General features: G+C 47.8%; 1 protein-coding gene across 5 annotated transcripts in view; it reads right to left on the bottom strand.

Moving 5' to 3' along the window:
* The window catches only part of TLK2 (tousled like kinase 2), a 114,648-nt gene extending 97,138 nt beyond the window's left edge, over positions 1–17,510 (bottom strand). The window contains exons 1-3 of one of the 5 annotated variants that reach the window (XM_072939364.1): positions 17,421–17,510; positions 5,426–5,658; positions 761–843 (exon numbers count right to left, since the gene is read on the bottom strand). In XM_072939364.1, coding sequence (XP_072795465.1) covers positions 761–841 — 81 coding nt within the window. In that variant the 5' untranslated portion in view covers positions 842–843; positions 5,426–5,658; positions 17,421–17,510. Of the gene's footprint in view, positions 1–760; positions 846–2,342; positions 2,479–2,664; positions 3,014–5,425; positions 5,659–10,515; positions 10,534–17,420 lie in introns of those variants that run through there. The other 4 variants (XM_072939365.1, XM_031685570.2, XM_072939366.1 and 1 more) reach the window with 4 other exon arrangements.
* Between the last annotated feature and the right edge of the window lie 5,590 nt (positions 17,511–23,100).

Here is a 23,100-nt window from a genome sequence, read left to right as displayed (position 1 = left end):
AAAAATTCTCAAGCCTCAAGCCCAAGTAAGGCAACATCTTGAAGCTTTCAGATAAAATATCATAAATATAATTTACATATTGTACTAAAATCATAAATATGTGTATTATACTAAAACCATCCTGTCAGAGCAGAGGGGTGAGGTAACAGGTACACAGGGATGCATAGGAAGCCATAACACTGCTTAACGCTTGCCCAGTAATGGGGGCTTGATCTTATTTTATGCTTCTGGAACAAAAATAAAGAGTGAATAAAAAGGAAAAATAGGAGGAGAGAGAAAGCAGTCTGGGGGTGCAACCAGGAGGAATCTGCTGAATTGCAGATTTGGAGAACTGACAGACTTCACAGAGGCAGATTTTTCAAAACTCTACATGTAACTATCCAAAAAGTCCAACGTAATGAAGCTAAGCCAATACCTTTTCACTAACAGTTTTTATCTGTGTGACTGAGGAGTTCTGACAAAAAGTGGCATAGACCCTAGATACACAGCCTGTTAGTGTCCTTTCAATAGGCCCATGGGAAACCTCTCTCGTATCAGAAGAGAAAAAGAAGTATATACTCTCATACAGAACATCTTCAAATGTACTGCTAAATGACTGGAATGACTGGTAGGATTTAAAAGTTCACTGGTACCATGAACCAAATCTTCTCCCCACTGATATCTACATTGAAGGTACCAGTACAGTCTCGTATTGCTCTTGCGTTTTTAAATGTGTTTCAATTAGACTATGAGTAGTGTTCATTATTATCATTTTACTCACCTTACTAACACCAACTCCAGTAAACCTGGCCTCTAATAATTCCTGCCGTCGGGGGTCCAGGCTATGCAATTCTTCCATCATTTCTACGGAAAAAGAAAAAGCAGGCTGTGAGACCATAAAAGTTAGAAAAAGAGGAACTGATTTTTAGATATAGCAAAACTCGCAGTAATTATTTCATTAAATGGTCACATACAGGTAAACCTCAAGTAAATACAGCATACAAGTAATACGCTACAATGAATTGCATCAAAAAGTAATATATTTAAAGTTATAAAGTGGCTCAAAAGTCCTCTTCTAAGGGTCACTTATTCTTCTCTAGTTCTGATTTAACAGCAAAAAACCTCAAACCTTTCATATAATCTCTGTAGAAGATGAGCAAGGACTAGCTTACAAAAAGGAAAACTTCTTCTATAAACGTTTAAATCTAGGTAAGTACTTTCAGATATTTCTTTCCCAAACAGTCCTTAAATTAAAAATATGAATCATTAATAATAACTTCAAAATAAAACAGCATGAATCAGAAGCTACAAATAACTTCAAATAACGCTATTATATACCTTCCTTCTCTGGAGAGCACACAGCAGCTCATGAAAAAAGGAATTAATTATTTCAAACTTAATAGAGAACCCATGGTAAAACCATCAACCTGCATTGACTCAGGAAATTAGTATAGCTCCATAACCATCCCTGTACAAAATCTTTTCCTGCCACTCCCTGGAGCAGTAGGTTTCTCCAGACATCTGCTTTTAGCACTCCTTCCAAGCAGGGAGGGGCAGAAGGACACCATTTTTAAACTCCTTCCATGACCAATTAATGCACAGGCTACTCTCAGCAAATAACGTCCATCGTTTGCAAGAAATCAACTCTTGCAAAACCCATTGGAAACCTCTCTAATATCAAGTGTAAAAGGAACATATATTATATATTAGAACCCCTTTGAACACATTATTAAATAGTTATTGGAATGACTGGCAAGATTTAAAAGTTCGCTGAAAACGTGAATTAAATCTTCTCCTCTGCAATCTAACAACTCCACAATTTCCAGAAACAACCCCTACTAAGTCCTCCAGTTTCATTTCCCTTCCTGGACTGAGAGCCTGGGGCAAAGGGGAATGAAAGGGTGGCAAATTAAAGTTTCACCCACACATACAAGTGCAGGTTAGAGAGGGAATCAGGAAATTCTCAGAAAGGTGGAAAGGCATCTTAAAAAAGAAAAAACAAATTTTTTTAAGGACGGGGGGGAGATTGAGGGAGTGTTTCTCCTCAGTGGCCTTCCTAGCGTCTCGCCCAGCCCTAATCGAGGCCGGAATGGCAGAGGTTGCAGCCTCCCTCAAGCCCCAGGGTCTCTCAGCACATTTCCTAAACCTCCATCCCCAGGCCTGGCCCGGAAAATGACGCCCCAGCGGTTATTCCATTTAATGTCAACTCATGTTAAGGAAAGATCCACTCTGTCTCATTCCAGCGGAGGCCTTGGGCTGGGATCCTCCCTGTAGCCCACAGCCGGGAAGCAGGACCGATGGGGCCTGGTCCCGGCGCCCCTCGCCTCCCGCCGGCTCCAAACTTTCCCCAACTCCAGGCCCACCTGTCACGGAGGGAGGGCGGGCCAGCTCTCGGGGGCGCCCGGGAGGCTGCCGGGGCCTCCAGCTGCCGAGCCGCCCCCCTCTCTCCGCCGGCCGCCGGCCCCACTCCCAGGCCGGGGCCGCCTGGGCCTCCCCCATCTTCGGCCCGGCCCCTCGGCGACCCGCAGCCCTCGGGAAGCCCCTCCCGCCTCAGTGCCGAAAAGCTGCGTCCCGGCACCGGCCCCCGGGTGGGCCCGGGCTGCAGCCTCCTCAGCCGAGGGGGTCGCCCGGACGGTTAATGCCTCAGGCCCGGCGCCCTCCCCCGCCCGGGGCTCAGCCTCTCACCTGCCGCTGCCGCTGCCGCTGCCGCTGCCGCTCCACGCTCCTCCCGGGAGGGGCCCCGACCCGACCCGGCTGCGGAACGCTCTGCTCTCCCCCTGGGCAGGCCCGGGGCGGAGCCGGGGCCTCTCCTGAGCGCCGCAACCCCCCGCCCGGGCAGCCGCCGCCGGCGCCGGGCTCCACGAGAGGGCGGGCGGGGGAGGGGGACCTCGGAGGCCGCAGATCCCCGGGCTCGCGTACAGAGCCAGGCGCCCGACGCGGGCCCGGGCCCGGGCGGCCGCGGGGGGCGCGGGACCGGCCTCCTGGCGCCGGACAAAGGCCAAGGGAGGCGCAGAAGGGCCCAGGCCGGGCCAGGAGGTGGGGGCCTGCTCGGCTAGGGGCCACTCGGGTGCGGCGTGGAGGGCGGGGGGATCGGAACCGCTGGTGCCCAGGACCCGCCTCCGGCCCCTTAATCCGGATCGGTTCGGTCCGGATTAGTAGTGATCGGTGTAAACACACTAGTGAAACCGCGTGTTTCCTCGCGAGATTTGCACGGCTGGGAGGCAGGGGGGGGTCCTGGGGGGGTGGGGGAAGCGCCGACAGTGGGGGAGGAGGGGGAGGGGACGAGGAAGGTGGGGGGGTCCCCGCTGCCCCGGCGCCCCGCCTCCTCCAATCAGCGGCCGGGCTGGCGGGCAGGGGTTAACCAGGGGACCCCGCGCCGGCGGAGGAGGCCGCCGCCTCGCCGGGCGGGCGAGGGCGGGCGGACGGGCGGCGCCTGCGGACCGGCCGCCCCGAGACTGGCCCGGGCCAGAGTCCCGGTGCCCCCGCTGCCGTCTTCGTAAAACCAGCCCCCGCCCCGCAGGACCGGCCCCAGCCGAGGAGATTGGGCCGGCGCCCTGGGTCGTGGACCGGGGCCTCACCGCCTGGGCTGATCGCTTCCCTGATCCGTCTCGCCGAACCCTGCACCCGCCTAATCCCTCGTCTCCACGAGTTTGGGTGAGAAGTGGGGTTTCTCTGCCCAGGATGGATTTTAGAGGAAGAAAGCCCGTGAGCCGGAGGACCCCGCCCGAACTTCGCCGGAGACGCCCAGTTAGTGAGTTCGCGGTGCCCACCCGTGTTGACTGGCTCTCACGCCACGCCACTTTCCAAACCCACGTCCCGCTCCCAAAATCAACACTTGCCGCCATGGAAAGCGGACAGCGCTTCACCTCTACGTACCTGGTTGGCAGGGCGTCTCCAGAGACAAGAGATGCCCTGAGATCAAGGCTGAGCCCCCACCCCCACCGGGATGCTGCCCTCCGGAAGGGGGGGCACTGCCCCAAAGGAACTCTCCGGTGCACCCAGAGGGAGGTTCCATTTCAACCTCTGATTAAAAACAAGGCCCTCTTGGGTACTTAGGGGGCTCTTAAGGATAGGTGCTAGAATGGAGAGAACAGGCCTGCCCCTCACAGTGTCTACTGAGGAATAGGAAATATAAAAGAGTGCAGTAGCCCCTGCAGCTAGGAAGACTTCCTGCACTGGAAAAAGCTCCCATTCTCAACACCCAGCACCAGAGAGAAAAATCACATTCCCCACCAACTTCTGTGAACCATGAGCCAAGACACTGACTTCAACGCAAATACCCAACTTTTAAATTTTCCTCTGATGCTTCCTCGATCAGATGTCTGAAGATGACTTAAGGACTACAAGCGAATCACAAGGGAAACATTCAGACATTGAACAACAGCCTTGAACTTTTCCAGGGGATAGACTTCTAGTGGAGTTTCTTTTTTTTTCTTCCTTATTCTTAATTCTTACTTTGTTAATGGAACACAGGCCTGCTGAAAGGGCAAAGGATGGCAATTTACTTTCTGTTAGTTGTCCGGCCTTCCATACCCTTGGGCAAATACAAGCACTGTGGAAAAACTCCATTCAACCTAGAGTCCCCTTGCTTCAGATCCCTGCCAGGTTGGGACGTGCACACACAAATTTCCAAACATAATAGTGTTTGAAGGGGAAGGGAGAGCAAGTTCCAGGCAAAAGGTAGGAAAAAAGGGCAGGATGGAAGACTATCAAGAGAGCAGGAGAACCAAGAGGTAGATAGTGTACATATGACTTGCCTTTCACTATGACACACACAAAAAGCAAATGAGGCAAGCTCTGTCACAGTGTATGATCAAGAAAGTAGTTCTTTAAGATAACAGTGGAATGTCTCAAATGAGGGGAAAAGAGATTAAGAGAGAGAACACTGGGCAAACTTAGAGCTGAGTTCCAGTCCAGCCCTTCCACAGACAAGCTGCATGGACCAGTTACCTGAACTTTTCAAGCTTCACCATCCTCATCTGTAAAGGAGTTTGTACTAGAGGATTCCCTAAGAATTTTCCAGTTCTAAAAGACTATGATTCCTGTTTTTGAAATCATTTTTTAAAAAATAAAAGTAATCTTGAAATTCAGAAAAAGATGAGATTTTTAGTTTCTCTTTGCCTAGTGCATTTCTCTCTGTCAAAGAACTTACACTGTCATAGGTCTGTTCACAGCCCTACTCCAGATTTAACACTCATCCCAATAGGAATTGCTCCTAGGAATTTAATAAATTTGCTTACCACAAAGATGGGGTGCTTCTATTTATTATAAGCATCATATAAGTAAAAATATCAAATATCAACAGGGAAAAGAACAGTAGCTGGATAATTTCAAAATAAATTCTGTTGTTGTCTGATGGTTCTTCTTACAATGTGATTTAACCTTGGGTTCATGAACCAACTTGTTTAAAGTGTATTTGATCCCAGGGCAACTTTGTGAGGCTCACCTTGTCATGGGCTGGCAAATGGTGACATTCCCCACGCAAAGTCCCAATTACTGTCAGCTTCCGAAGGCTCAAACGTGGATTTATCTAGAAGATGTGCACGTTGATTGTGTGGTCCTTCCTGCCTTCAGAGTTGTGTAAGACAAGTCCTCCAGGTTCATGTTCATAGTCACAGAGGACCATGGAGCTTGGCTGGACATACCTCAGGCTAGTTCTGGTGTTCCCCAACGTGTGCTCTGCAGGTTTAAAGCATAAAAAACATGCTTTAAAGGGAGTGGATATAATTGGTCCTTGGGAAACTCTGGGTTAGTTAAGTGAAATCCTTTATTTCAGTAATACCTAAAGCCTAAAGTGTATAATATGCACGTGACAGTCTCCAGGAGGGGTATTCAGTATTTTCCTATTTGGTTTGGGAACCAACACTCTGGTTTTTTGTTGGTTGGCTGGTCAGTGGTTTCAGGTACTTCAGGGAGAGGTGTTCTGAGAAAGACACTGGGGAGATGTAAAGTAGTTTAGCTCCCTTTTGCCCTTTCACCTGTACCACACTAATGATTGTCTAGCATCTTCTTGAATGTTTCATAATATCCCCTGTCTTCAGTAAAAAGATGGTGGCATTTACTACTGAGTAGGTTGACAGTGGTTGGGGACCTTAACTCGTAACTTTTCTAAAAGGAGCCTGCAGTGTGGTGGCTAAGAGGACAAACTTCATCAAGGGCCTTGGTTGTCATCTTGGCCCTGCCTCTGCCAGCTGTGTAGCCTTAAGCAAGATATTTAACTTCTCTAAGCCTCAGTTTCTTTATCCATAAAGTGGTGTTAAAACCTCACAGGACTATTGGAGAAAAAAAAAAAGATAACATCATGCCTGACAGAGTAATCCCTCAACAAATGGTCCCCAGACTTCAAATTTCTGCCAAGGATGTATGCATTTGTCATTAGATTGATTTGGCACCACACAGTTTAACCTCGGAAACCAGGCTGTCAATGTACTGAGTTGTTTATGGGGCTATTTGCCGTGTAACAGAAAGAGGACTTGATGTCTCTTTAAAGAAAACATTACATTTGTTAGGGGGAGAGTAGAGAAAATGTAAGTCATCTGGTCTGTTTATGTTCTTCCCCACCCTTGAGAACTGAGGGTTTCTAATGGTGTGAAGAAATAAGGAATTCTGTGAAGGCAACATTTCCACTATAAGTTCTGCTAGGTAAGGCAATATAGAACGTCCAGGCACTGGTGGTTGGACAGAACTAGGTTTTAATCCTGTCTCTTCACCTCTCAGGTTCCTCATCTGAAAACTGTGGCCAGCATGCCTAATTCCATGAGTGACTTTAATTAAATTGAAAACGTGATGGGAAATGCCTTGCAACTGTGCCTGACGTACAGTAGGTATCTAGTCAATGTTGTTTCCTCCCTTCTTCCCCATTCCTAACAAAATGGGAAAGCACCTGGTTGCCATGAAAGTATAGACTAAAAAATTTCAGATCTCAGTGTTCGTAAGATTCTCTGCCAATCACCCTCTGGTTTTTCATACCCTCTTTCTGCCCAACTTGCTTCAGAAACTTTTCCTGGGAAAGTCTCCTTGACACAGTATCAAGTCATGCATTCTTCCCCACAGCCCACTTATGCGAGAACAATCTTCTTATTTTCCTGGAGAGCACCTCCCTTCTCTAATTTCCTCTTTCAATTCCCTCCCCAAGTGTTATTTTTTTAATAGTTGTCTTTTCCTTGCATTATGTTCCTTCTTCTCAGCAGCTGAAATGTAAAATAGACAAATAGATGGGCAAAGAGAATAAATGCCACTTAAATGGAACAAGCCCCCTCCCCTGACTATTGAATCCTCCATACTGATCTTCCTCCGACCGAAAATGTCAGGATAGAAAACAACAGTAAACACACTGCATCTGTGGAAACTGGCAAAGTATATTCTGTAGATCTTAGTTCTTCCAATGACCTGTCATATTAGGCTTAAATAATCAACCTTGAGGGAAAGGGGGCCCGGGTCCGGGCCCTGTGCCCAGAGGAGAAAAGGGGATCACTGGGCTAGTGGTAGGAGGTTGGGGATGGTTGGCCCAGAAAGGCGAGTCAGAAGATGGGCATGGTTTTGTATAGCCTGAGTTAACAATGAATTTTATTTTTAAATGGTTGAAAGAAAATCAGAAGAAGATAGTATTTCATGACACATGAAAATCATACAAAATTCTAATTTTGGTGTCCATAAATACAGTTTCTTTAGAACACAGCCATACTGATTCCTTTACTTATTATCTGAGGCTGATTTTTCACTACATTGTCAGGACTGAGTAGTTGTGACAGGCCAGCAATGCCTAAAATGTTTACTATCTGGCCCTTTATAGAAAAAGTTTGTCAATCCCTGCTCTAGGCCAGGGCTTCTCATTGGACTGAGCATACAGATCCCTTGAGCATCTTGGGGGAATGGGGAGGCCTGAGAGTCTGCATTTCTGTGGGCCCCCGGGTGATGCTGTTGCTGCTGGTCTGCGCACCACACGGGGTATTGAGGCTCTGAAGAGCTTGTCTGTTACATTAGTAGCGAATGCTCTTTGTGAATGCTTTCTAAGTACAGTGAGCAAATTTCTAAAAATATGAAAAATTGGAGTGTAACCCGTGATAATAACCTCAATCGAATTTTCCACATTTCACTCCATTGTTGCATCATGTGATAGCCTGAATAGACATGGAAATGGATTTGCCAGCAACCTCGCAAAGGCCACAGAGATTGTCGCCCCAACACTCTTATGATGTGGTGCTTCCTTATATTTGCCTTAAAGTTGTCAGTCCAACTACAGAAGGGCTTCAGTGTCCTGGTATCCCAGAATTTGGAAAGGTCTGAGTTCACTGATTTATCCAAAATGGTCTTGATTTTTCCAACTTCAGGCAAGTCCTCTCTCAGCTCTTTCTTCAGCGACCAGTGCTTCTCAGGGTGATAAACGCCTGGAGAAGCAGCCTGGATTCAAATCCCAGCCCTTCTATATAAACGTTCTAAGACCCAAGGATATATGATTCTGGAGCCTCAGTTTCCTCATCTGTGTAATGTATGTAAAGCACTTGGCTGGATTCATGGCAGGTGTTTCTAACCTGAAGCATCATAAAACTTACATCCAAAACCTGCTCCTTGCAGCTGACTGATTTTAACAAATATCAATTCCATTCTTTCATTCCATACATTAAAACCCTGCAATTATCCTCTCTTACACTACTACCCCCAGTGCCTCCACTCCAGGCTCACTGGCCTGCTCCAAACTCAGGGCCTTTGCACTTACTATCTCTCTACCAGGAACACTTGCCACCAGATACCTAGCAGGTGCGGACACATGTTATTACATTGCATGAAGTATGTCCTATCTTCTGCATATGTGTGATAACTGTATAGAGCTGGCAAGTAGCTGCCTTTCTGTGATAGAGTGAGAAGAACCTCCAGGCTCTTTCAAGAGAACCATGCTAGGCTTTTGAGCAGAAGAAAGTGAGAAGGACAGTGCGAAAAGAAAGAGCATCTCATCATAAGAAAAGCCCATTTTTTTCTATTTCTTTCATTTTGTATCTATATGAGATGATGGCTGTTCACTAAACTTATTGTGATAATCATTTCATGATGTAAGTCAGATTAGGATGGTGTACACCTTAAACATACAGTGCTGTGTATCAATCATATCTCAATAAAACTGGAAGGAAAAAGCAAAATAAAAATAGATAAAAAGAAAAGGCAGAGCCCCAAAGCAAATCCTTGCTCTCATGTGTATGCTGGTGAGAAAAATGGACAATAAACACATAATTATACATCAGAGGTGACAGGTACTATGGAGAAATAGGAAGCCGGGCATACACATAGTGCTAGACCCCAGTGGTGGCGGGGATGCTACTTTATAAAGGGAGGGTAGCTGCTCTCTGATTATGTGGCATCTGAGCAGGTACCTAAATGAAATGAAGGTGCAAACCTTGTCACTGTTGTGGGGAAGAGCCTACCAGGCAGAGAATAGTGAGTGAAAACGGCCTGGGGCCAGAACTGACATGTTTGCAGGGGGCCGGCTTGCCAGGCACAGCTGCAGGGTCTTCCTAGGCCTGCGGGGTTTGCACGATAGGGTGAGAAAAGTGCCTGCCACCGAGCAGAGCTGAGCACACAGGCAGACCAGAGTTTCACCAGGGCTTCGGCATAACAAGGTGCTTTGTGCTGTAGTGAGTTTCAATGTCTTGAGCCTGTATTTAATGCCTAATCCCAAAGGGTAAGGATTATAACAAAAAGCACTTATTGAGCATTTATGGGGCAGGAACTGGAATAAGAGCATGTTCATTATCACATTTAATCCCTTCAACCTGGAGGACGGCTGACCAGGCAGATGAAGAGGAGGAGGGAGCACAGTGGTGTCACAGCTCGTGGGCCGCTGAGGGAATTCTCTGAGAGGTGGTCTGGCTCCAGGGCCACTGCCCTTTGCCCTGCTGGGCTGGGTCAGAGGCACCGAGGACTCAATTCTGCCCCTCCTGGTCCTCTCCAGTTCCACCTGCTCCTTTAGTTTGGTCAATTAACTCTAACATTCTGTCATCTCGTTCTGGTTTCTTGCTTCATTACCCCGTATTTATTGTGTTCCACAACTTTCCTACCTGGCAGTTAGTTTCTGCTTCCTCTGAAGGCTTAGACATGGGCAGTTGGTTAGTTACTTAGGTCAGACTCTTACCAAACTCATCACCACCCAGAATCTGGTTCTCAGTTCTTCAGGCTCCCCTTACCCTAGTTAATCCAATTCAGGAAGAACATCATCAAAATACCGAGAACGGAATTCAACCCTGGATGCCAATTTGTCCATTTTAAAAGGGGAATGTGACTGCCAAGCAGCAACACTGGTCAGCAGACTCCTCACAGGAAAGCTACTCAGGGAGGCGAATCACAACGGGAAGACTCCTCAGTGAGCAAGGAGAAAGGGGATAATCTTAATGGTTCCACTGTGTGCAGCTGTACTCAGCTGCTGTTCCCAATTCCTCGAAATAGGGCACTATCTTCCAAAAGGACAGGACCAGGACATTGGGTCTGTCTCTGTCTTGGAAAGACACCAAAGGCCTGCTTTAAAAAGCTCCCCTCTCTCGGACTCACCTCTTCTGAAACCACATGGTATAGGATGACATTTTCTTAGAAATCTGGACCCCCCATTTTTAGTCAGTGCTGCTGCTTTGCAGGTGGCGGCTCTCCTCCATCACTGTGGAGCCTTCCAAGTTTTGATCTCCATTTTTGCAGGTATCCTGGCAGGGGCTCAGGTTTGAGACTGAGCCTGTTTTCCCTAAAACAAGTTTTAGGCAAGTTTTCCTTAAAACAGTTGCAACAGGGAACGAGAGGACAGTACAGCTGGCCCTGCACATGATCTACAGCCTCGACTGCCTATCTACGCAGCATCCGTTATCACTGGGAGGGTGGGTCCATTTGATCCAAGCACCACTGCCCCCCAAAATACAATCTCAATGTGAAGCTATCCACAGACTCTGGCTGTTGTTTCCCTGGTCTCCCTGTGCTCTCTCCTAAGTCCAGATTTAGCTGCAGAGTAAATGTGATTCTGTGAAAGACACAGAGTCACAAGTCCTGGCTTCAGAACTCAGCTCTGCCAGGCATGCTTGGTGAGGCTCAGCCAAGTGTCCTTCCCCAGCCAGAGCCCCAGCTGCTGCGCCTGTAAAATGGGGCTGCTCATATGGCTTGCCCCTCAGAGCTGATGCGAGGATGGTATGAGGTGACCGAGATTCAGGATTCATGTGGTGTCTGGCATGAAGACACTCCAATGATGCTTGTTTAAAATAATTAAATGGGCACTGATGATGAGAGAAAGCAATTTATCATTAGTCTTCTCAAAAGGCTTGCTTTCTTCAGAGGTTTTAACTTTAGTTTGGCATACCAAGTTCTTTTGTTTGTTAAGAATGTTTTTTTGTCTTCCTATTGTAACAAAATATCTGGAAGCCAAAATAGATACTGTGTGTAGGGGTGGGGAACGGACTTTGTTGGTCACTGTTTTAGCCACCCAGACAGTTTCAGCCCCAGTTTTCTTAAATGGTAGCAGGACAAGATTTCACTTTTGCTCTTTGAATCACCAGCATTGATGGTGCAAGCACACAGTAACAGGTTCCCCAGCCTGATTACATAATTAGCATCTTATTGATCAGCTGATGGTTCCACGCCTGTATCAGAGCAGGAGGTATCCTGATAGGCTCTTTTCTCCTCTCACAGGAACACAAGACTCACCTAAGTTACCAAGTCCTTCTGCCCTGGGGCGCCCCTTACACATACCCCACAATGACAACCTAGGAGCTGGACAGAACGATCTGTGGGCTGTGGGGCTGTACTGGGAGGCCTTTGGTGGTCACACTGCCCAGAGGCCGGTATCACAACTGGCACTGATTCAGCCTTTGCATGTTCTCACCTGCCCCGTTCAGCTAGAACAGGTGAGAGCTGGTCCTGCACCCTTGTGGGCCCTACATCTCCTGCCCTCCCCTCGCCCTGCTCTCCACGGGATTGGACACCCAGGATATAGGCCTGGGTTGGATGCTCCAGCCCCTGGTGACTCATCTTCTCCACTGTAAAAGTACGAAAATTGTGCATGTTATGTTAACAGATTCTTGGAGGTGCCCCTGTTGTCCACAGGAGGAGTTTCCATCTTATAACTGGGAAAACAGAGGTGGGGTATGAGGCAGAGAGCCTGACCTAAGAGCAAAGCTGATCCTGGGTCCAGTCCAAGCTCTACTCTGCTGGGCTCTGTGAATTGAGCTAATTACTTCATTTTCCAACCCTCACCTTCCTCATCTGTAAAACGGGGATACATGCCCACCTTAGAGGGAAGAGTTAGCTCCCTAAGGCATCAAGCACAATCCTTAGCCACACAGGCACCTAGCAACTAGGGTTTCCTGGAATTATGACTTCTCTTGCTCATTTGATTTTTTAAAAAATGTACCGTTCTAACTGTGCTGACTAATTTGGATTTATCACACTTAAAATTGACTTCTTAGCGTTTTCAGGAAGTCCCCAAACTAGAGCTGAGTCCACCCCAAGCTGACCGAAGCATGGCTACCAGGGGCCATAGCAGCACTGGCCACAGAAGGGGAATTCGGGGTCACTCTAACCCCACTCCTTGGGGCAGCAATGTTCCCCCATAAAGGCCAGATAGTTAATATTTTAGGCTTTGCAGGCCATACTGTCTCTGTTGTGAGGACTCAGCTCCGCCAGCATGGCCAGAGAGTAGCCACGGCTGATATGTAAGTAAAGATGTTGGCCATGTTCCAGTTAAACTTTATTTAAATAGGCAGAGTAGTTTGCCAGCCCCTGCAAGATCCTCAAATTTTAGGTCACAGAAGAATCATCTGGGGAGGCGTCTTTCAATCCAGATTGCTGGGCCCCAGCCCCAGTGTTTCTGAATCTGTGTATCTTGGCTGGGGCCTACATTACATTTCTAACAACTTCGCAGGTGACAGGTGACACTGCTGCTGCAGGTCTGGGGACCACTTTGAGAACCACTGAAGCCTTTCCCTCTCCCTTCTCTGTACACCTAAAACACTTATTCCTACTGCAAAGACAGCATTTGTGATGTTCTATTACAGTTAGTGGTTTGTGTGTGGGTCTCTGGGATCCTTTCCTCATCACCCTCCTATCCCAGGGCCTGACAGCAGCGAGTACTCATCAATCATCACTGAACTCAAGGGGGCCACAGCCACAGAAGCCCTGGGTCTGGCCCTGCTCCTCAGTAGACATTTCTCTCTGGAGTTCTGTGCAACCCGGGCCCAGCCCTGCCATGGAAAAGAGGGAAAAGGACTTTGCCCTGCTGCCTGTCCAGAAACAGACCAGCAGAGTCGTCATTCTCCGCTCAGACTAGACCTTGAACCTGGACTGTTTTCTAAGGAAATAAAATCAGGGTTGGGGGTTTGGTTTGTTTAACTTTGTTATTTTTTTGCTTCTAAATGGACTATTTAACTTTGTGATGTGTGGGGGAGGCAGGGTTTACATCCAGATAGCTGACTACAGAGGAAAACCACTATTTCTGAGTTATAGAGGCTAAGAAGGCATTTAAAATGACCTGCCGTCAGGGCTTCTCACATTGGACAGAATTCAGCTTGGTCCTGATAAATAGGAGTAATATTTGGGACCTTCCCCCATTCTACGTGACATGAGCCACAACTCCTGGGTCCACCTCCCACTTCTGGAACTTATTGCCTACCTCCTGGTCTGATCCTGAGCACGCTGCCAAGTAGAGCCAGGTGTGGACCCACGTGTGTTTCCCCACCTCTCTTCCCGGGTGGGCACTGAGGAGGCCCCAGCAGGAGCTTGCCAGAGACAGGAAGACACTTAGTCCTGGGCTGGCCGCAGGCTGCAGGTGTAACAATGACCTCCCTCTTCCTAATTCCCAGGCCTGTCTGATGGAGACTTACACTGGAATTTCTTTGATCTGTGAAGTTTCAAGACCATCCATACCTAACCTCCCGTGTCTCTCTCTCTCTCTCCTTTCCAAACTAATAGACAAAACGAAGAGAAAGGACTCCTTCTCCTCCCCATCTTGATGAGCTCTGTGAACACTGCTCAAGGTCCACGCATTTGCTGCTCATCCTGACCGTGGTGTGGAAAGCTATGAGCTATGATCCAGCAACCTGGAGCACAGGAAGTTAGCATGGCAAAGGAGCAGGACTGACCCGAGTGGCTTAGAACTCCTTCTGATATTCCCTGTCCCTGCCACCTCATTACCCCTGCCTGCCAATCAGTTTTGCATCAATAAACTTTATGTTCTGGGCTTTGCCAGATGAATGAAAGGAGAGCAGCTAAAGACTGATCTCTGACCTTGGCACGTAAACAGCCTACAGATTGGACTTGACAGTTAATAAAGGAAAGGCCCAGCAATTCTCTGATGCCTTTTTGCCTTAATTAGATTGAGCATTCATAAGCTTTGGGGAAATTTTCAATTTGAAGAGAAAGACCCCACAAGACAGGAATTCACAGCTCTACTCATTCATCCGTTCAGACTGTCAGCCCCTCAGTCAACAGTCATGACATTGGTGATGGCCTATTACCTGTGCTCGGCACTGTGCTAACCACTTTCAGGCACAGTGGCTGCAACAATTCCAAAAGAGCACACGTGCTCTCCTGGAAGACAGCGTCCAGCTCAGCAGTCAGGAGCACATGCTTCAGTTCAGACAAATTTGAGCTTGCGTCCCGATTCTGCTGGGTGACCTCTGGCAAGTTATTTAACCTGTCTGCCCTCAGTTTCCTCTTGGGGTTAATAATACCAACAGCCAAGGGTTGTCATCAAGACTAAGTGAGACCATCTGCGTAAAGCTTTCAGCACAGCGCCTGGCTGAAAAACACGCCAGACGTGGACGTCCCAGCACAGCACGTGTGGCTCGCCGGGCTGGTTCTCAGGGGCTGAGAGGCTCGTTCCCTTTCCCTGATGCTCTGCCAGCCACTGGGGAGCTGATGGTGATACCGTGGTCTCTTCCTTCAACCATCTTAGAAACCTACTGGTGACAAAGCTCTTAAGTTTCTTCATCTATGAAACGGGTAGTGGTGATAATCCCCCTGTAAGGATCAGGAGAGAGCAATAGCATAGAAGCCTGCAAACGCACTTTGCCGAAGGAAAGGACTGTGGAGATGTAAGATGCTGGTAGCAGCCTCTGGCTTGTCATCAGATGCCACTGCAGCCCTGCAGGCTGTCTTTAATAATAGATATTTTAAAATTCCTGAACCCACTTCATGCTATATTTGCTCACACATGGAGGTTTATTCAGTGTTAATCACATTAATGTGCTGTTTCATTTCACGCTGTGCGATGCCAGCTTCAGTGAGAGCCGGGAGACAGCAGAATTTACTCTCAAAGGGATCTCGTACTGTTTGCCCAATCGTCGTCAAGGCATCTCAGAGCCCCAGCGACCTCCGGGCCACCCTCTTGCTCCCCCAGGGGTGCCCTCAAGCCTTAAGCAGTCTACCTTTCAAGTATCTCTCTGTATCTCTTGGTTTTTACCCTCAATTAGAAACCTCTTAGGCAAGAGTCCAACTTTCACTAGCCATCTTTAATCCTTAAACCACCAAACACATGCTATTCAGTAAAAGCTCCCCATCAAGTGTCATGAGGACCCTGAGTTAACAGGAGTTTGCAGGGTCCTTTGAGAGCCCCCAATTCAATAGCCTCATGTTATAGATGGAAAAACCAAGTAGCAGAGGTGTAAGGACTTAAAGCTCTCCTCTGCTGGCTCCTTCCCTAAGCCGATGAATAATCTCCATTCAGATCTTAAACACAAAACAACAAATTTGCCAGTTTTTTCTTGGCTCTGTGCCCCAATCTGCTTGAAACAACCACTTGCCCTCCTGACTCTTATCAGCCAAGAGCCTCAGATGCTACCTCATGAAGAAAAAGGAGGCCATCAGACTTGGATGCCCCAACCCATGACTCCACGGCCCAGTGCAGCACCACAGCGCAGTGTCCCCTCCAAGCCCAGGGCCACCCACAGGCCTTCCCAAGGACTCTGTCCCGCACCTCTCACCCCTTTCTTACTTCATCAACCTCTCCCTTTCCATGGGAACATTCCTGTCAACATATACACTTGCTCTCATTTAAAAAATTTTTGTATACGACCCTCCCTCGACCTCATGTTTACCTCCAGCTACTTTACCATTTCCCTCCTTGAAAACTTTGCTGTTTCCATTTCCTCATCACCTGCCCTTCATTCTAATTTTTTCCCCATTTTGGGGGGGAAAATTTGAGCCTACAGAAAAGTTGAAGAAGTATTAAAATACCCTCCACCTAGATTTTCCAGTTAGCATTTTGCTACATATGCTCTCTCTCTCATACATACCTATATACAACAGCAATATACTTTATATATACAGAATAGATATTTTTATGTTTTATATATATAAATATATGCACGTACGTATGTTTAGTCTGTTGTTGTTGAAACCCTGGAAAGTTTCAGGCGTCCTGCTCCTTCACCCCTAAATACCTAAGAACCAGGCTTCTCTCTTCCATAAACACAGAGCACCATCACACCAAGAAGTTAAATGCTGATACAATAATCTGAAGTCCATTTTGAGATTTCCTCATTTGCCCCTCAAAGGTCCTGCATAGATACTTTTTAATCCCGGTTTCAGTCAAGGAAGAGACCCACTCCAATTTAACTTCCAGATCCAGCAGTCTACCCAGTGTGTCCAAGTGCAGGGTGACTTCATTACCAAATCTAAGGGGTCCTTCTCCGGCCTCAGCAGGGGCTCACCCTGGGCAGTCTCCTCTGGGCTTCTGGGTCACCACACGTCCAGTGTCCTCCCTCCTTCCCCTCTACAAGTCCTCTGAATGTTGAGGGACCCCAGGCCTTTGTGCTGGGCCCCTCCTCTCCAGCTCCCAGGAGGTGGTCTCACCGGGGGGCCCTGGCTTTAACACCATCTGCATGCCGCTGCTGCCCACATTTCCAGCACCCAAGGCTGTCTATCCCAGACTCCCCAACTCCAGACTGATGTACCCACTGCGTTCTTCTCAGTATCTCCCCTGTGACGTGCCCTCAACAACCCCAAACTTACGTCCAAAAGGAGGTCTTGACGTCTTCCCTTCTCTCCCGTCTCAGTAACAGCATTACCCTCACTTACCATCTGTCCTGAGTCCACCCTTCTCTCACCAGCCCCCACCCCACCCCCAACCACTGGGTCCCATCTGGATTCCCGCTCCCTCCATCCTCCCTGCCTCCTCGGACTTCTGGTCCATAATGGGCGGCCTGCATAGCGCAGAGCCTCCAAACTGTTCATTACCCTTGCCCCACCCCCACAGCCCATTTTCCAGCAGAGCTCATGTTTTAAAATTGTAATTCAGGTCGGGCCACTCCCTCTCTTAAAACTCTCCAACAGCTTCTCATTGTAATGAGAAAACATTCCAACTCAGCAGGGTTTATGAGGCCTTGGAGGTCTAGCCCTGGCTCTCTCCAGGCTCCTCACCATTCTTTCTAGTGACCAGACCCTGGCTTCCCTTTAGCTCCTCGAAGCGGGGGCTTTCCCACCTGAGGGCTTTTGTTCGTCCTGGCTCTCGCCTCTCCCTGGGTCTCAATGGCTGCCCTCTCCTCCGCCGGCATGGCGGCACACCGCCCCGGGCTCCTACCGCCCTCTCCGGGCAACCTCCTGGGAAGGGCTCTGATTGGCTTAGCCGCTGTCACATGCACACTCTTGTCCAATCATCTGTGGCCAGAGAACATGGGCAGAAACATGGCTGCCAGGCACCGCACTGGTTCCCTTTCTAATTGGAGGCTTGGGAAGGCGTACCAGTTACACACTTTTATGCTCTATGATTATCTCTCCGAATAATCTGCTGGGGAAACTTTCTTAAATGTCCATGTAATTATTCTGTTTTTCTCTTTTCAGTTTCTGCGCTGGCCCTCTGCTGCCCGCAAGATAAAGCCCCAACTCCTCAGCATGGCATTTGTGGTCTCCAAGCTGTCTGGGAGGAATTGACGAAGACATTTCTGATTCTCCCGAGACACTCAGAGAACTGTCCCTAGCACCATTCTTCCAGAACAACCAGGATCCTGTCCGTTTGCTGCTCTTCCCCCGTAAATGAGTCTGTGAAATTCATTCCTTTGGCCAGACACCATCATTCCCATCCCTATCCAGCTTGTAAAACTCTTCACCTTCCAAGACCCTGCCCGAGGGTCACCTACTCTGTGCCATCCTCCCGACAAGTACTGCCTTTCTGTGCTCCAGGAAAATGCAATGTATAGAAATCATATCCATAAGGATAAATGTAAAAATGCTGTTTTGTTTCTCAATGCTAGAGATGCCACCATTCCAAACTCCTCACCCACTTCTACTTGTCCCAGTTAGATGCATATAGAAATGCTAGAGACTTGACACAATTGTCTCCACAAATATGTTTCCCTGAGACAGAGTGAGTTGGGCAGAGGGGGAAGATAGAGTGAGGGGTTCACCCACATCTACCTCCATCAACTCTGCCCCTCCATCTGGGAGGCTGATGCCTCCTAAAGGCCTGGTCACACTGTGACTTGCATGGGCCCTGGCCACTTTTGATTTCATGGTCATGGGCTTTTTCCTCCATTAAAGAAAAAAAAACAAATACAATCTAGGCTGCCTTCATGATCACTTTTTTATCCTGCTTTTAAAATAAATCAAAATTAAAACATTTTCAAGGGCCCCTCAAGTGTTGAGGGCTCAAGTCACTGCACCACAAAGGAGAATGTGCCCTGTGCCTCGTTGAGAAGCTGACCTTGACCAAAGGCAACAACCTGAAACTCACTGAAAGCCCAAAGATTTCATCTTCCTTCACTGCTCTTTGAGACCTTAGAGAAGAAATGCAGATTAGTGCTTCCTGCTACAGTCTTATCAAGATTCACTCAATAACACATTATTACTCTCTCCAGGCAAGAAGTTGCCAAGAGACATGCCATCTATATAGCTGCTAAATGCACAACAAACATATGATGAAGTATGTCTTACACAAATGAGTCTTGTAAATACAGAGTAGCCCCCAGAGATTGCCATTCAAAGCTGTTCTCTGCGAGGAGTCAGGATTGACTTATGGGTGCTGTTAGGGCTGCAGGATTATTTTGTTTATACACAATGGATAGTTAAGAAAACTGAGAATCAGAGGACTCTGGTAGGGGTCAAGATGATGCAAAGAACAAACAGGATTTTAACCCCTGTCTTTGCTCTCAGCAGTTAGTTTGCACAGACTGAGTTTGAGGTGCCTGAGGGCCTTCTAGGGGAGAGAGACATTGGGAAGTATTTAGATAAACTAGTTCAAGGCTCAAGTGAGATCCTTAGCTCGTGACATAGATTTGGGAATTATCCAAGTGTGGGTGGCACTTAAACATTCAAAGTGAATCAGCTCTTTCCCTCTGTTGCAAACTCTTCGTACTGTGAGGCTCTGGCTTCCCTCGAACTCATTCTGCACCTTGAAACCGCCCTGAGTGGGCCTCCTCCTTCGGGGAGCTGGGCAGATTTGCTCCCTTGTGGGCTCTCACTCCCTACTCTTCGCCACTTGTGCATGGCTCCTGAGAAACCCTTAGGGGGCACCTTCCACAGGCCCTGGGCTACTGGCTTGGGCTTCCACTTCTAGCCCCACTTCTTGCTTGATAAGATGCCAGAACTTGACTTTTCCTCACTTTGATGCTTGATCTCTCCATGGACCCAGCACCTGGGTGGCATTTTTTGTACTCACCCACCCAGTGTGTATTTATTGAGCACCAAATAATAGCCAGACACCATTTTAGATACTGAGGATACAACTGTGAACAAAGTAGACAGAGTCTTTTGAACCCAAGAAGCTTATAGTCTAGAGGCAGAAGGCAGACAAAAAACAAGTGAGACTAGTTCCATATGTCATAAAGAAGATAAAGCCGCATAATAAGGAGTCAGTGGGGGTGTAGGAGGGCTCTGAGGGGCGGTGGTGACACTGGTCAAGGGCATCAGCAGGAAAGGGGTCTCAGAGTGGGGAGCCTTGAATGAGGACAAGGCAAGCCACGAGGAAATTGGGTATGTGAAGGGCCCTTCCAGCAAGAGCCATGAGTCATCAGGGGTCCAGGCTTGGCACATCGGGAAGGCCCATCTTCCAGACAGGAGAGGGAGAGGGGCTTAGAAAGACAGGAAGAGCCCAGGCTGGTAGTGGGTCCTGCCCTGGGTGAGAAGGCCCAAGCCAGGGCAGTCAAGGATCAGCTGAGATGGGAAGAGATAAGTAAGTCAAGAGAGTGCTTTTCTAAGGAAGGAGAAAGAGGGAGGAAGGAGCGAGAAAGCCAGCAGCAGGACTGGCTGCACAATTTGTGGGGCCCCTTGTTAAAAAATTGTTAAGAATTTCAAGATGGGGACAGCAGAACATTGAAGCTGGCATGGTCCCTTCTGAGGGCCAGGCCCAATGCCACTCAACATGACACAGCCCACGACACTGGCCCCAGCCCGGCAGAGACTCTGGGAAGATGAGGTGTGGAATCTGGATCCTTTCTTCACCCCAGGCTGAGCTGAGCCTCACAGGCAGGACACCCACACACAGGGTAAAGGTGGTAGATTAAAATTTTATATTTTGATAAGAAATGTTGCAAATTGTACAATGTTGCAAAACCAACAGAATTTATGTAGCTGATTTCATGGGCTTTTGACAGCGATAATACGCTTCTGAGAGTTGCAGTGTTCTCTTTTCCCTTGGGAGGCTTGGGGTTGGGGTGGGACCAGAGCCTCTCTCAGTCCTCCTCAGGGTTAACCTCTGAGCAGGTGTGATGTGTCCCTGGGCAGGCACAGTTGGAGTCAAGCATGTTTAAACCCCTATATTATGTCAAATATCATTTATATCAAACCACCCCTCCTTAATCTTAGGCTAATTACGTTACGATTAACACTAGATGTGTGACCTTGGTAAACCATTTATTCTCCCTGAACTTCAGATTTCCTCATCTGTAAAAAGGAGATAATTATACTTCACAGGGGTGCTGTAAGGATTAAACATATGAAAAGCTTTTTAAAATACCTTATTAAGGTCTAAACAAATGCCAGGTAGCGTTACTACAGGTCTGCTCAGCAGGTACTTCATTGGTGCGGGTGGGAGACTCAAGGCAGACAGGGCTTGACAGAAGCCTCTCTTGGTGCCCCCAACTCCTAGGCTCTGGTGTATTCTTAAGAACTTCTGATCTTCAGTTTCTCAAGCAGCTTCCTTTCCTGGGGAGATCCCCTTGGCTTGTCCGTTATGTCTCAGATCACAGATCAATAACTGGTTGTGTACCAGACTCTTGTGTTTTGGGCTGACTTCATAATTTTGATAGTCGCTAAAGGAACCGAGAAGAATCTGAATCCTGAACCTGAGGGTCTGAAGGAAAAAGTCATCATCCTTAACTCATGAATTTGAGTGTGTTTGTGTAATAACTCTTATTAAAATGTGCTAAAGGCAGATACATTTATTACAAGAATGAGCAGTGAATGGTCCCATAAGCTTCTGTTTGTGATGCAGTGTTGCCCAGGCTTTGGGGTGGAGAGCACGGGAGTCTACCGTGGTCCTAGGGCTTTGCAGCGGCTGCTCCTTCTGCCTTGAAGGCTCTGCCCCTAGACAACCCATGACAGGATTCACTTCCTCCAGGTCTTCTCTGCTGCCCCCTATCCCAATCTCAGAATCTCAGAGGGCCCCTCCCTGCTCCCCTCTAATGGTGCTCTGTGGATGCGTTTTGGTAATTCTGCTTGGTTTGTAAACCCATTCTGGCACTGTTCACTCCTAAATGTGCGTGCATGTGTACACACACACGCGCATATTACAGAGACAAGTGGACCAAGGAGCAGGGAAGGTCCCTGGACAGACTGGGGAGTGCTGGTGAGTACACACTTCCCCCTCCTCCCCTGAGGCCCCTTCCCTCTACATTGCTGCCTGGGGGTCCATGAGACACTCTGTGTCCTTCCACGATTAGTTTTCTTGTTGAAGCCAGGTTGAGCTGCTGCTAATTGCCCTGTACACCACAGCCTTCAGGAGTTAAATAAAACTTTGTGTCAGTGCGTGCCTGTTGGAGGTAGGGGAAGAGCAGGAAGCAGCTCCTTAGCCATTCAGTCCTCATGTACTGTGCACAACCATGGGCCAGGAGCTTGCTACTCTGCTAAATGTTGAGAATACAAAGTTCCTCCAAGGAATTCATCATTTAGTGAGCTCCACTGAGCGTCAGCCTTAATCATGTAATAAACGTTGAGTAATGGGAAGCAAGGCCGAGGAGGGCGAGGGGGGCTCCGTGGCAGCACGGCATGGGAGGGCTTTCTCCAGTCCTCTCCTCCCCCGGAGGTGTTTCTCTAACATGCTATTGCTGATAAAGCTTTACAGTATGGCTCCTTCTAAGGATATTTTAAGTTTTAATGGAGAAATTCAAACTCAGATACAGGAAGGCAGGGAATCAATGATTAAACGCAACTTGGGGCTTACCTCAAGGTGACGATGACAAGTTGAACCCCTGGTCAAGTCTCCTATGTCTTGGGGTCCCCCCAGTGGAGCATGGAATCTAACTGTGGCTGTGTGTCCTGTAACTTGGTCATGAAGTGCACTTCACTGACTATAGTCAAGAGACAACTGGTTAAATGCTGGAAAGGGTGTGGAGAAAAGGGAACCCTCCTACACTGTTGGTGGGAATATAGTTTGGTGCAGCTACTATGGGAAACAGTATAGAGATTCCTCAAAAAACTAAAAATGAGTTACCATATAACCCAACAATCCTACTCCTGGGCATACATCTAGAGGGAATTATAACTCGAAAAGATAAACACACCCCAATGTTCATAGCAGCACTATTTACAATACCCAAGACATGGAAACAACCTAAATGTCCATCGACAGGTGACTGGACAAAGAAATTGTGGTATGTTTCTACAATGGAATACTACTCAGCCACAAAAATTAAATAATGCCATTTACAGCAACATGGATGGACCTGGAAATTGTCATTCTAAGTGAAGTAAGCCAGAAAGAGAAAGAAAAATACCATACTACTTACATGTGGAATCTGAAAAAAGACATAAAAGAACTTATTTATGAAACAGAAACAGACTCAAAGACATAGAAAACAAACATGGTTACCAGGAGGGTGGAGATGGGGGTGGTGGGGAAGAGGGTGGAAAGGGATAAATTAAGAGTTTGGGATTTGCAGATATTAACTACTATATATAAAATAGATTTAAAAAATTTCTTCTGTATAGCACAGGGAACTATTTTCAAAA

This window comes from Vicugna pacos, chromosome 16 (genome assembly GCF_048564905.1).
Source record: "Vicugna pacos chromosome 16, VicPac4, whole genome shotgun sequence".
Classification (NCBI taxonomy): Eukaryota; Metazoa; Chordata; class Mammalia; order Artiodactyla; family Camelidae; genus Vicugna; species Vicugna pacos.
This window is presented reverse-complemented; position numbering and strand designations above follow the sequence as displayed.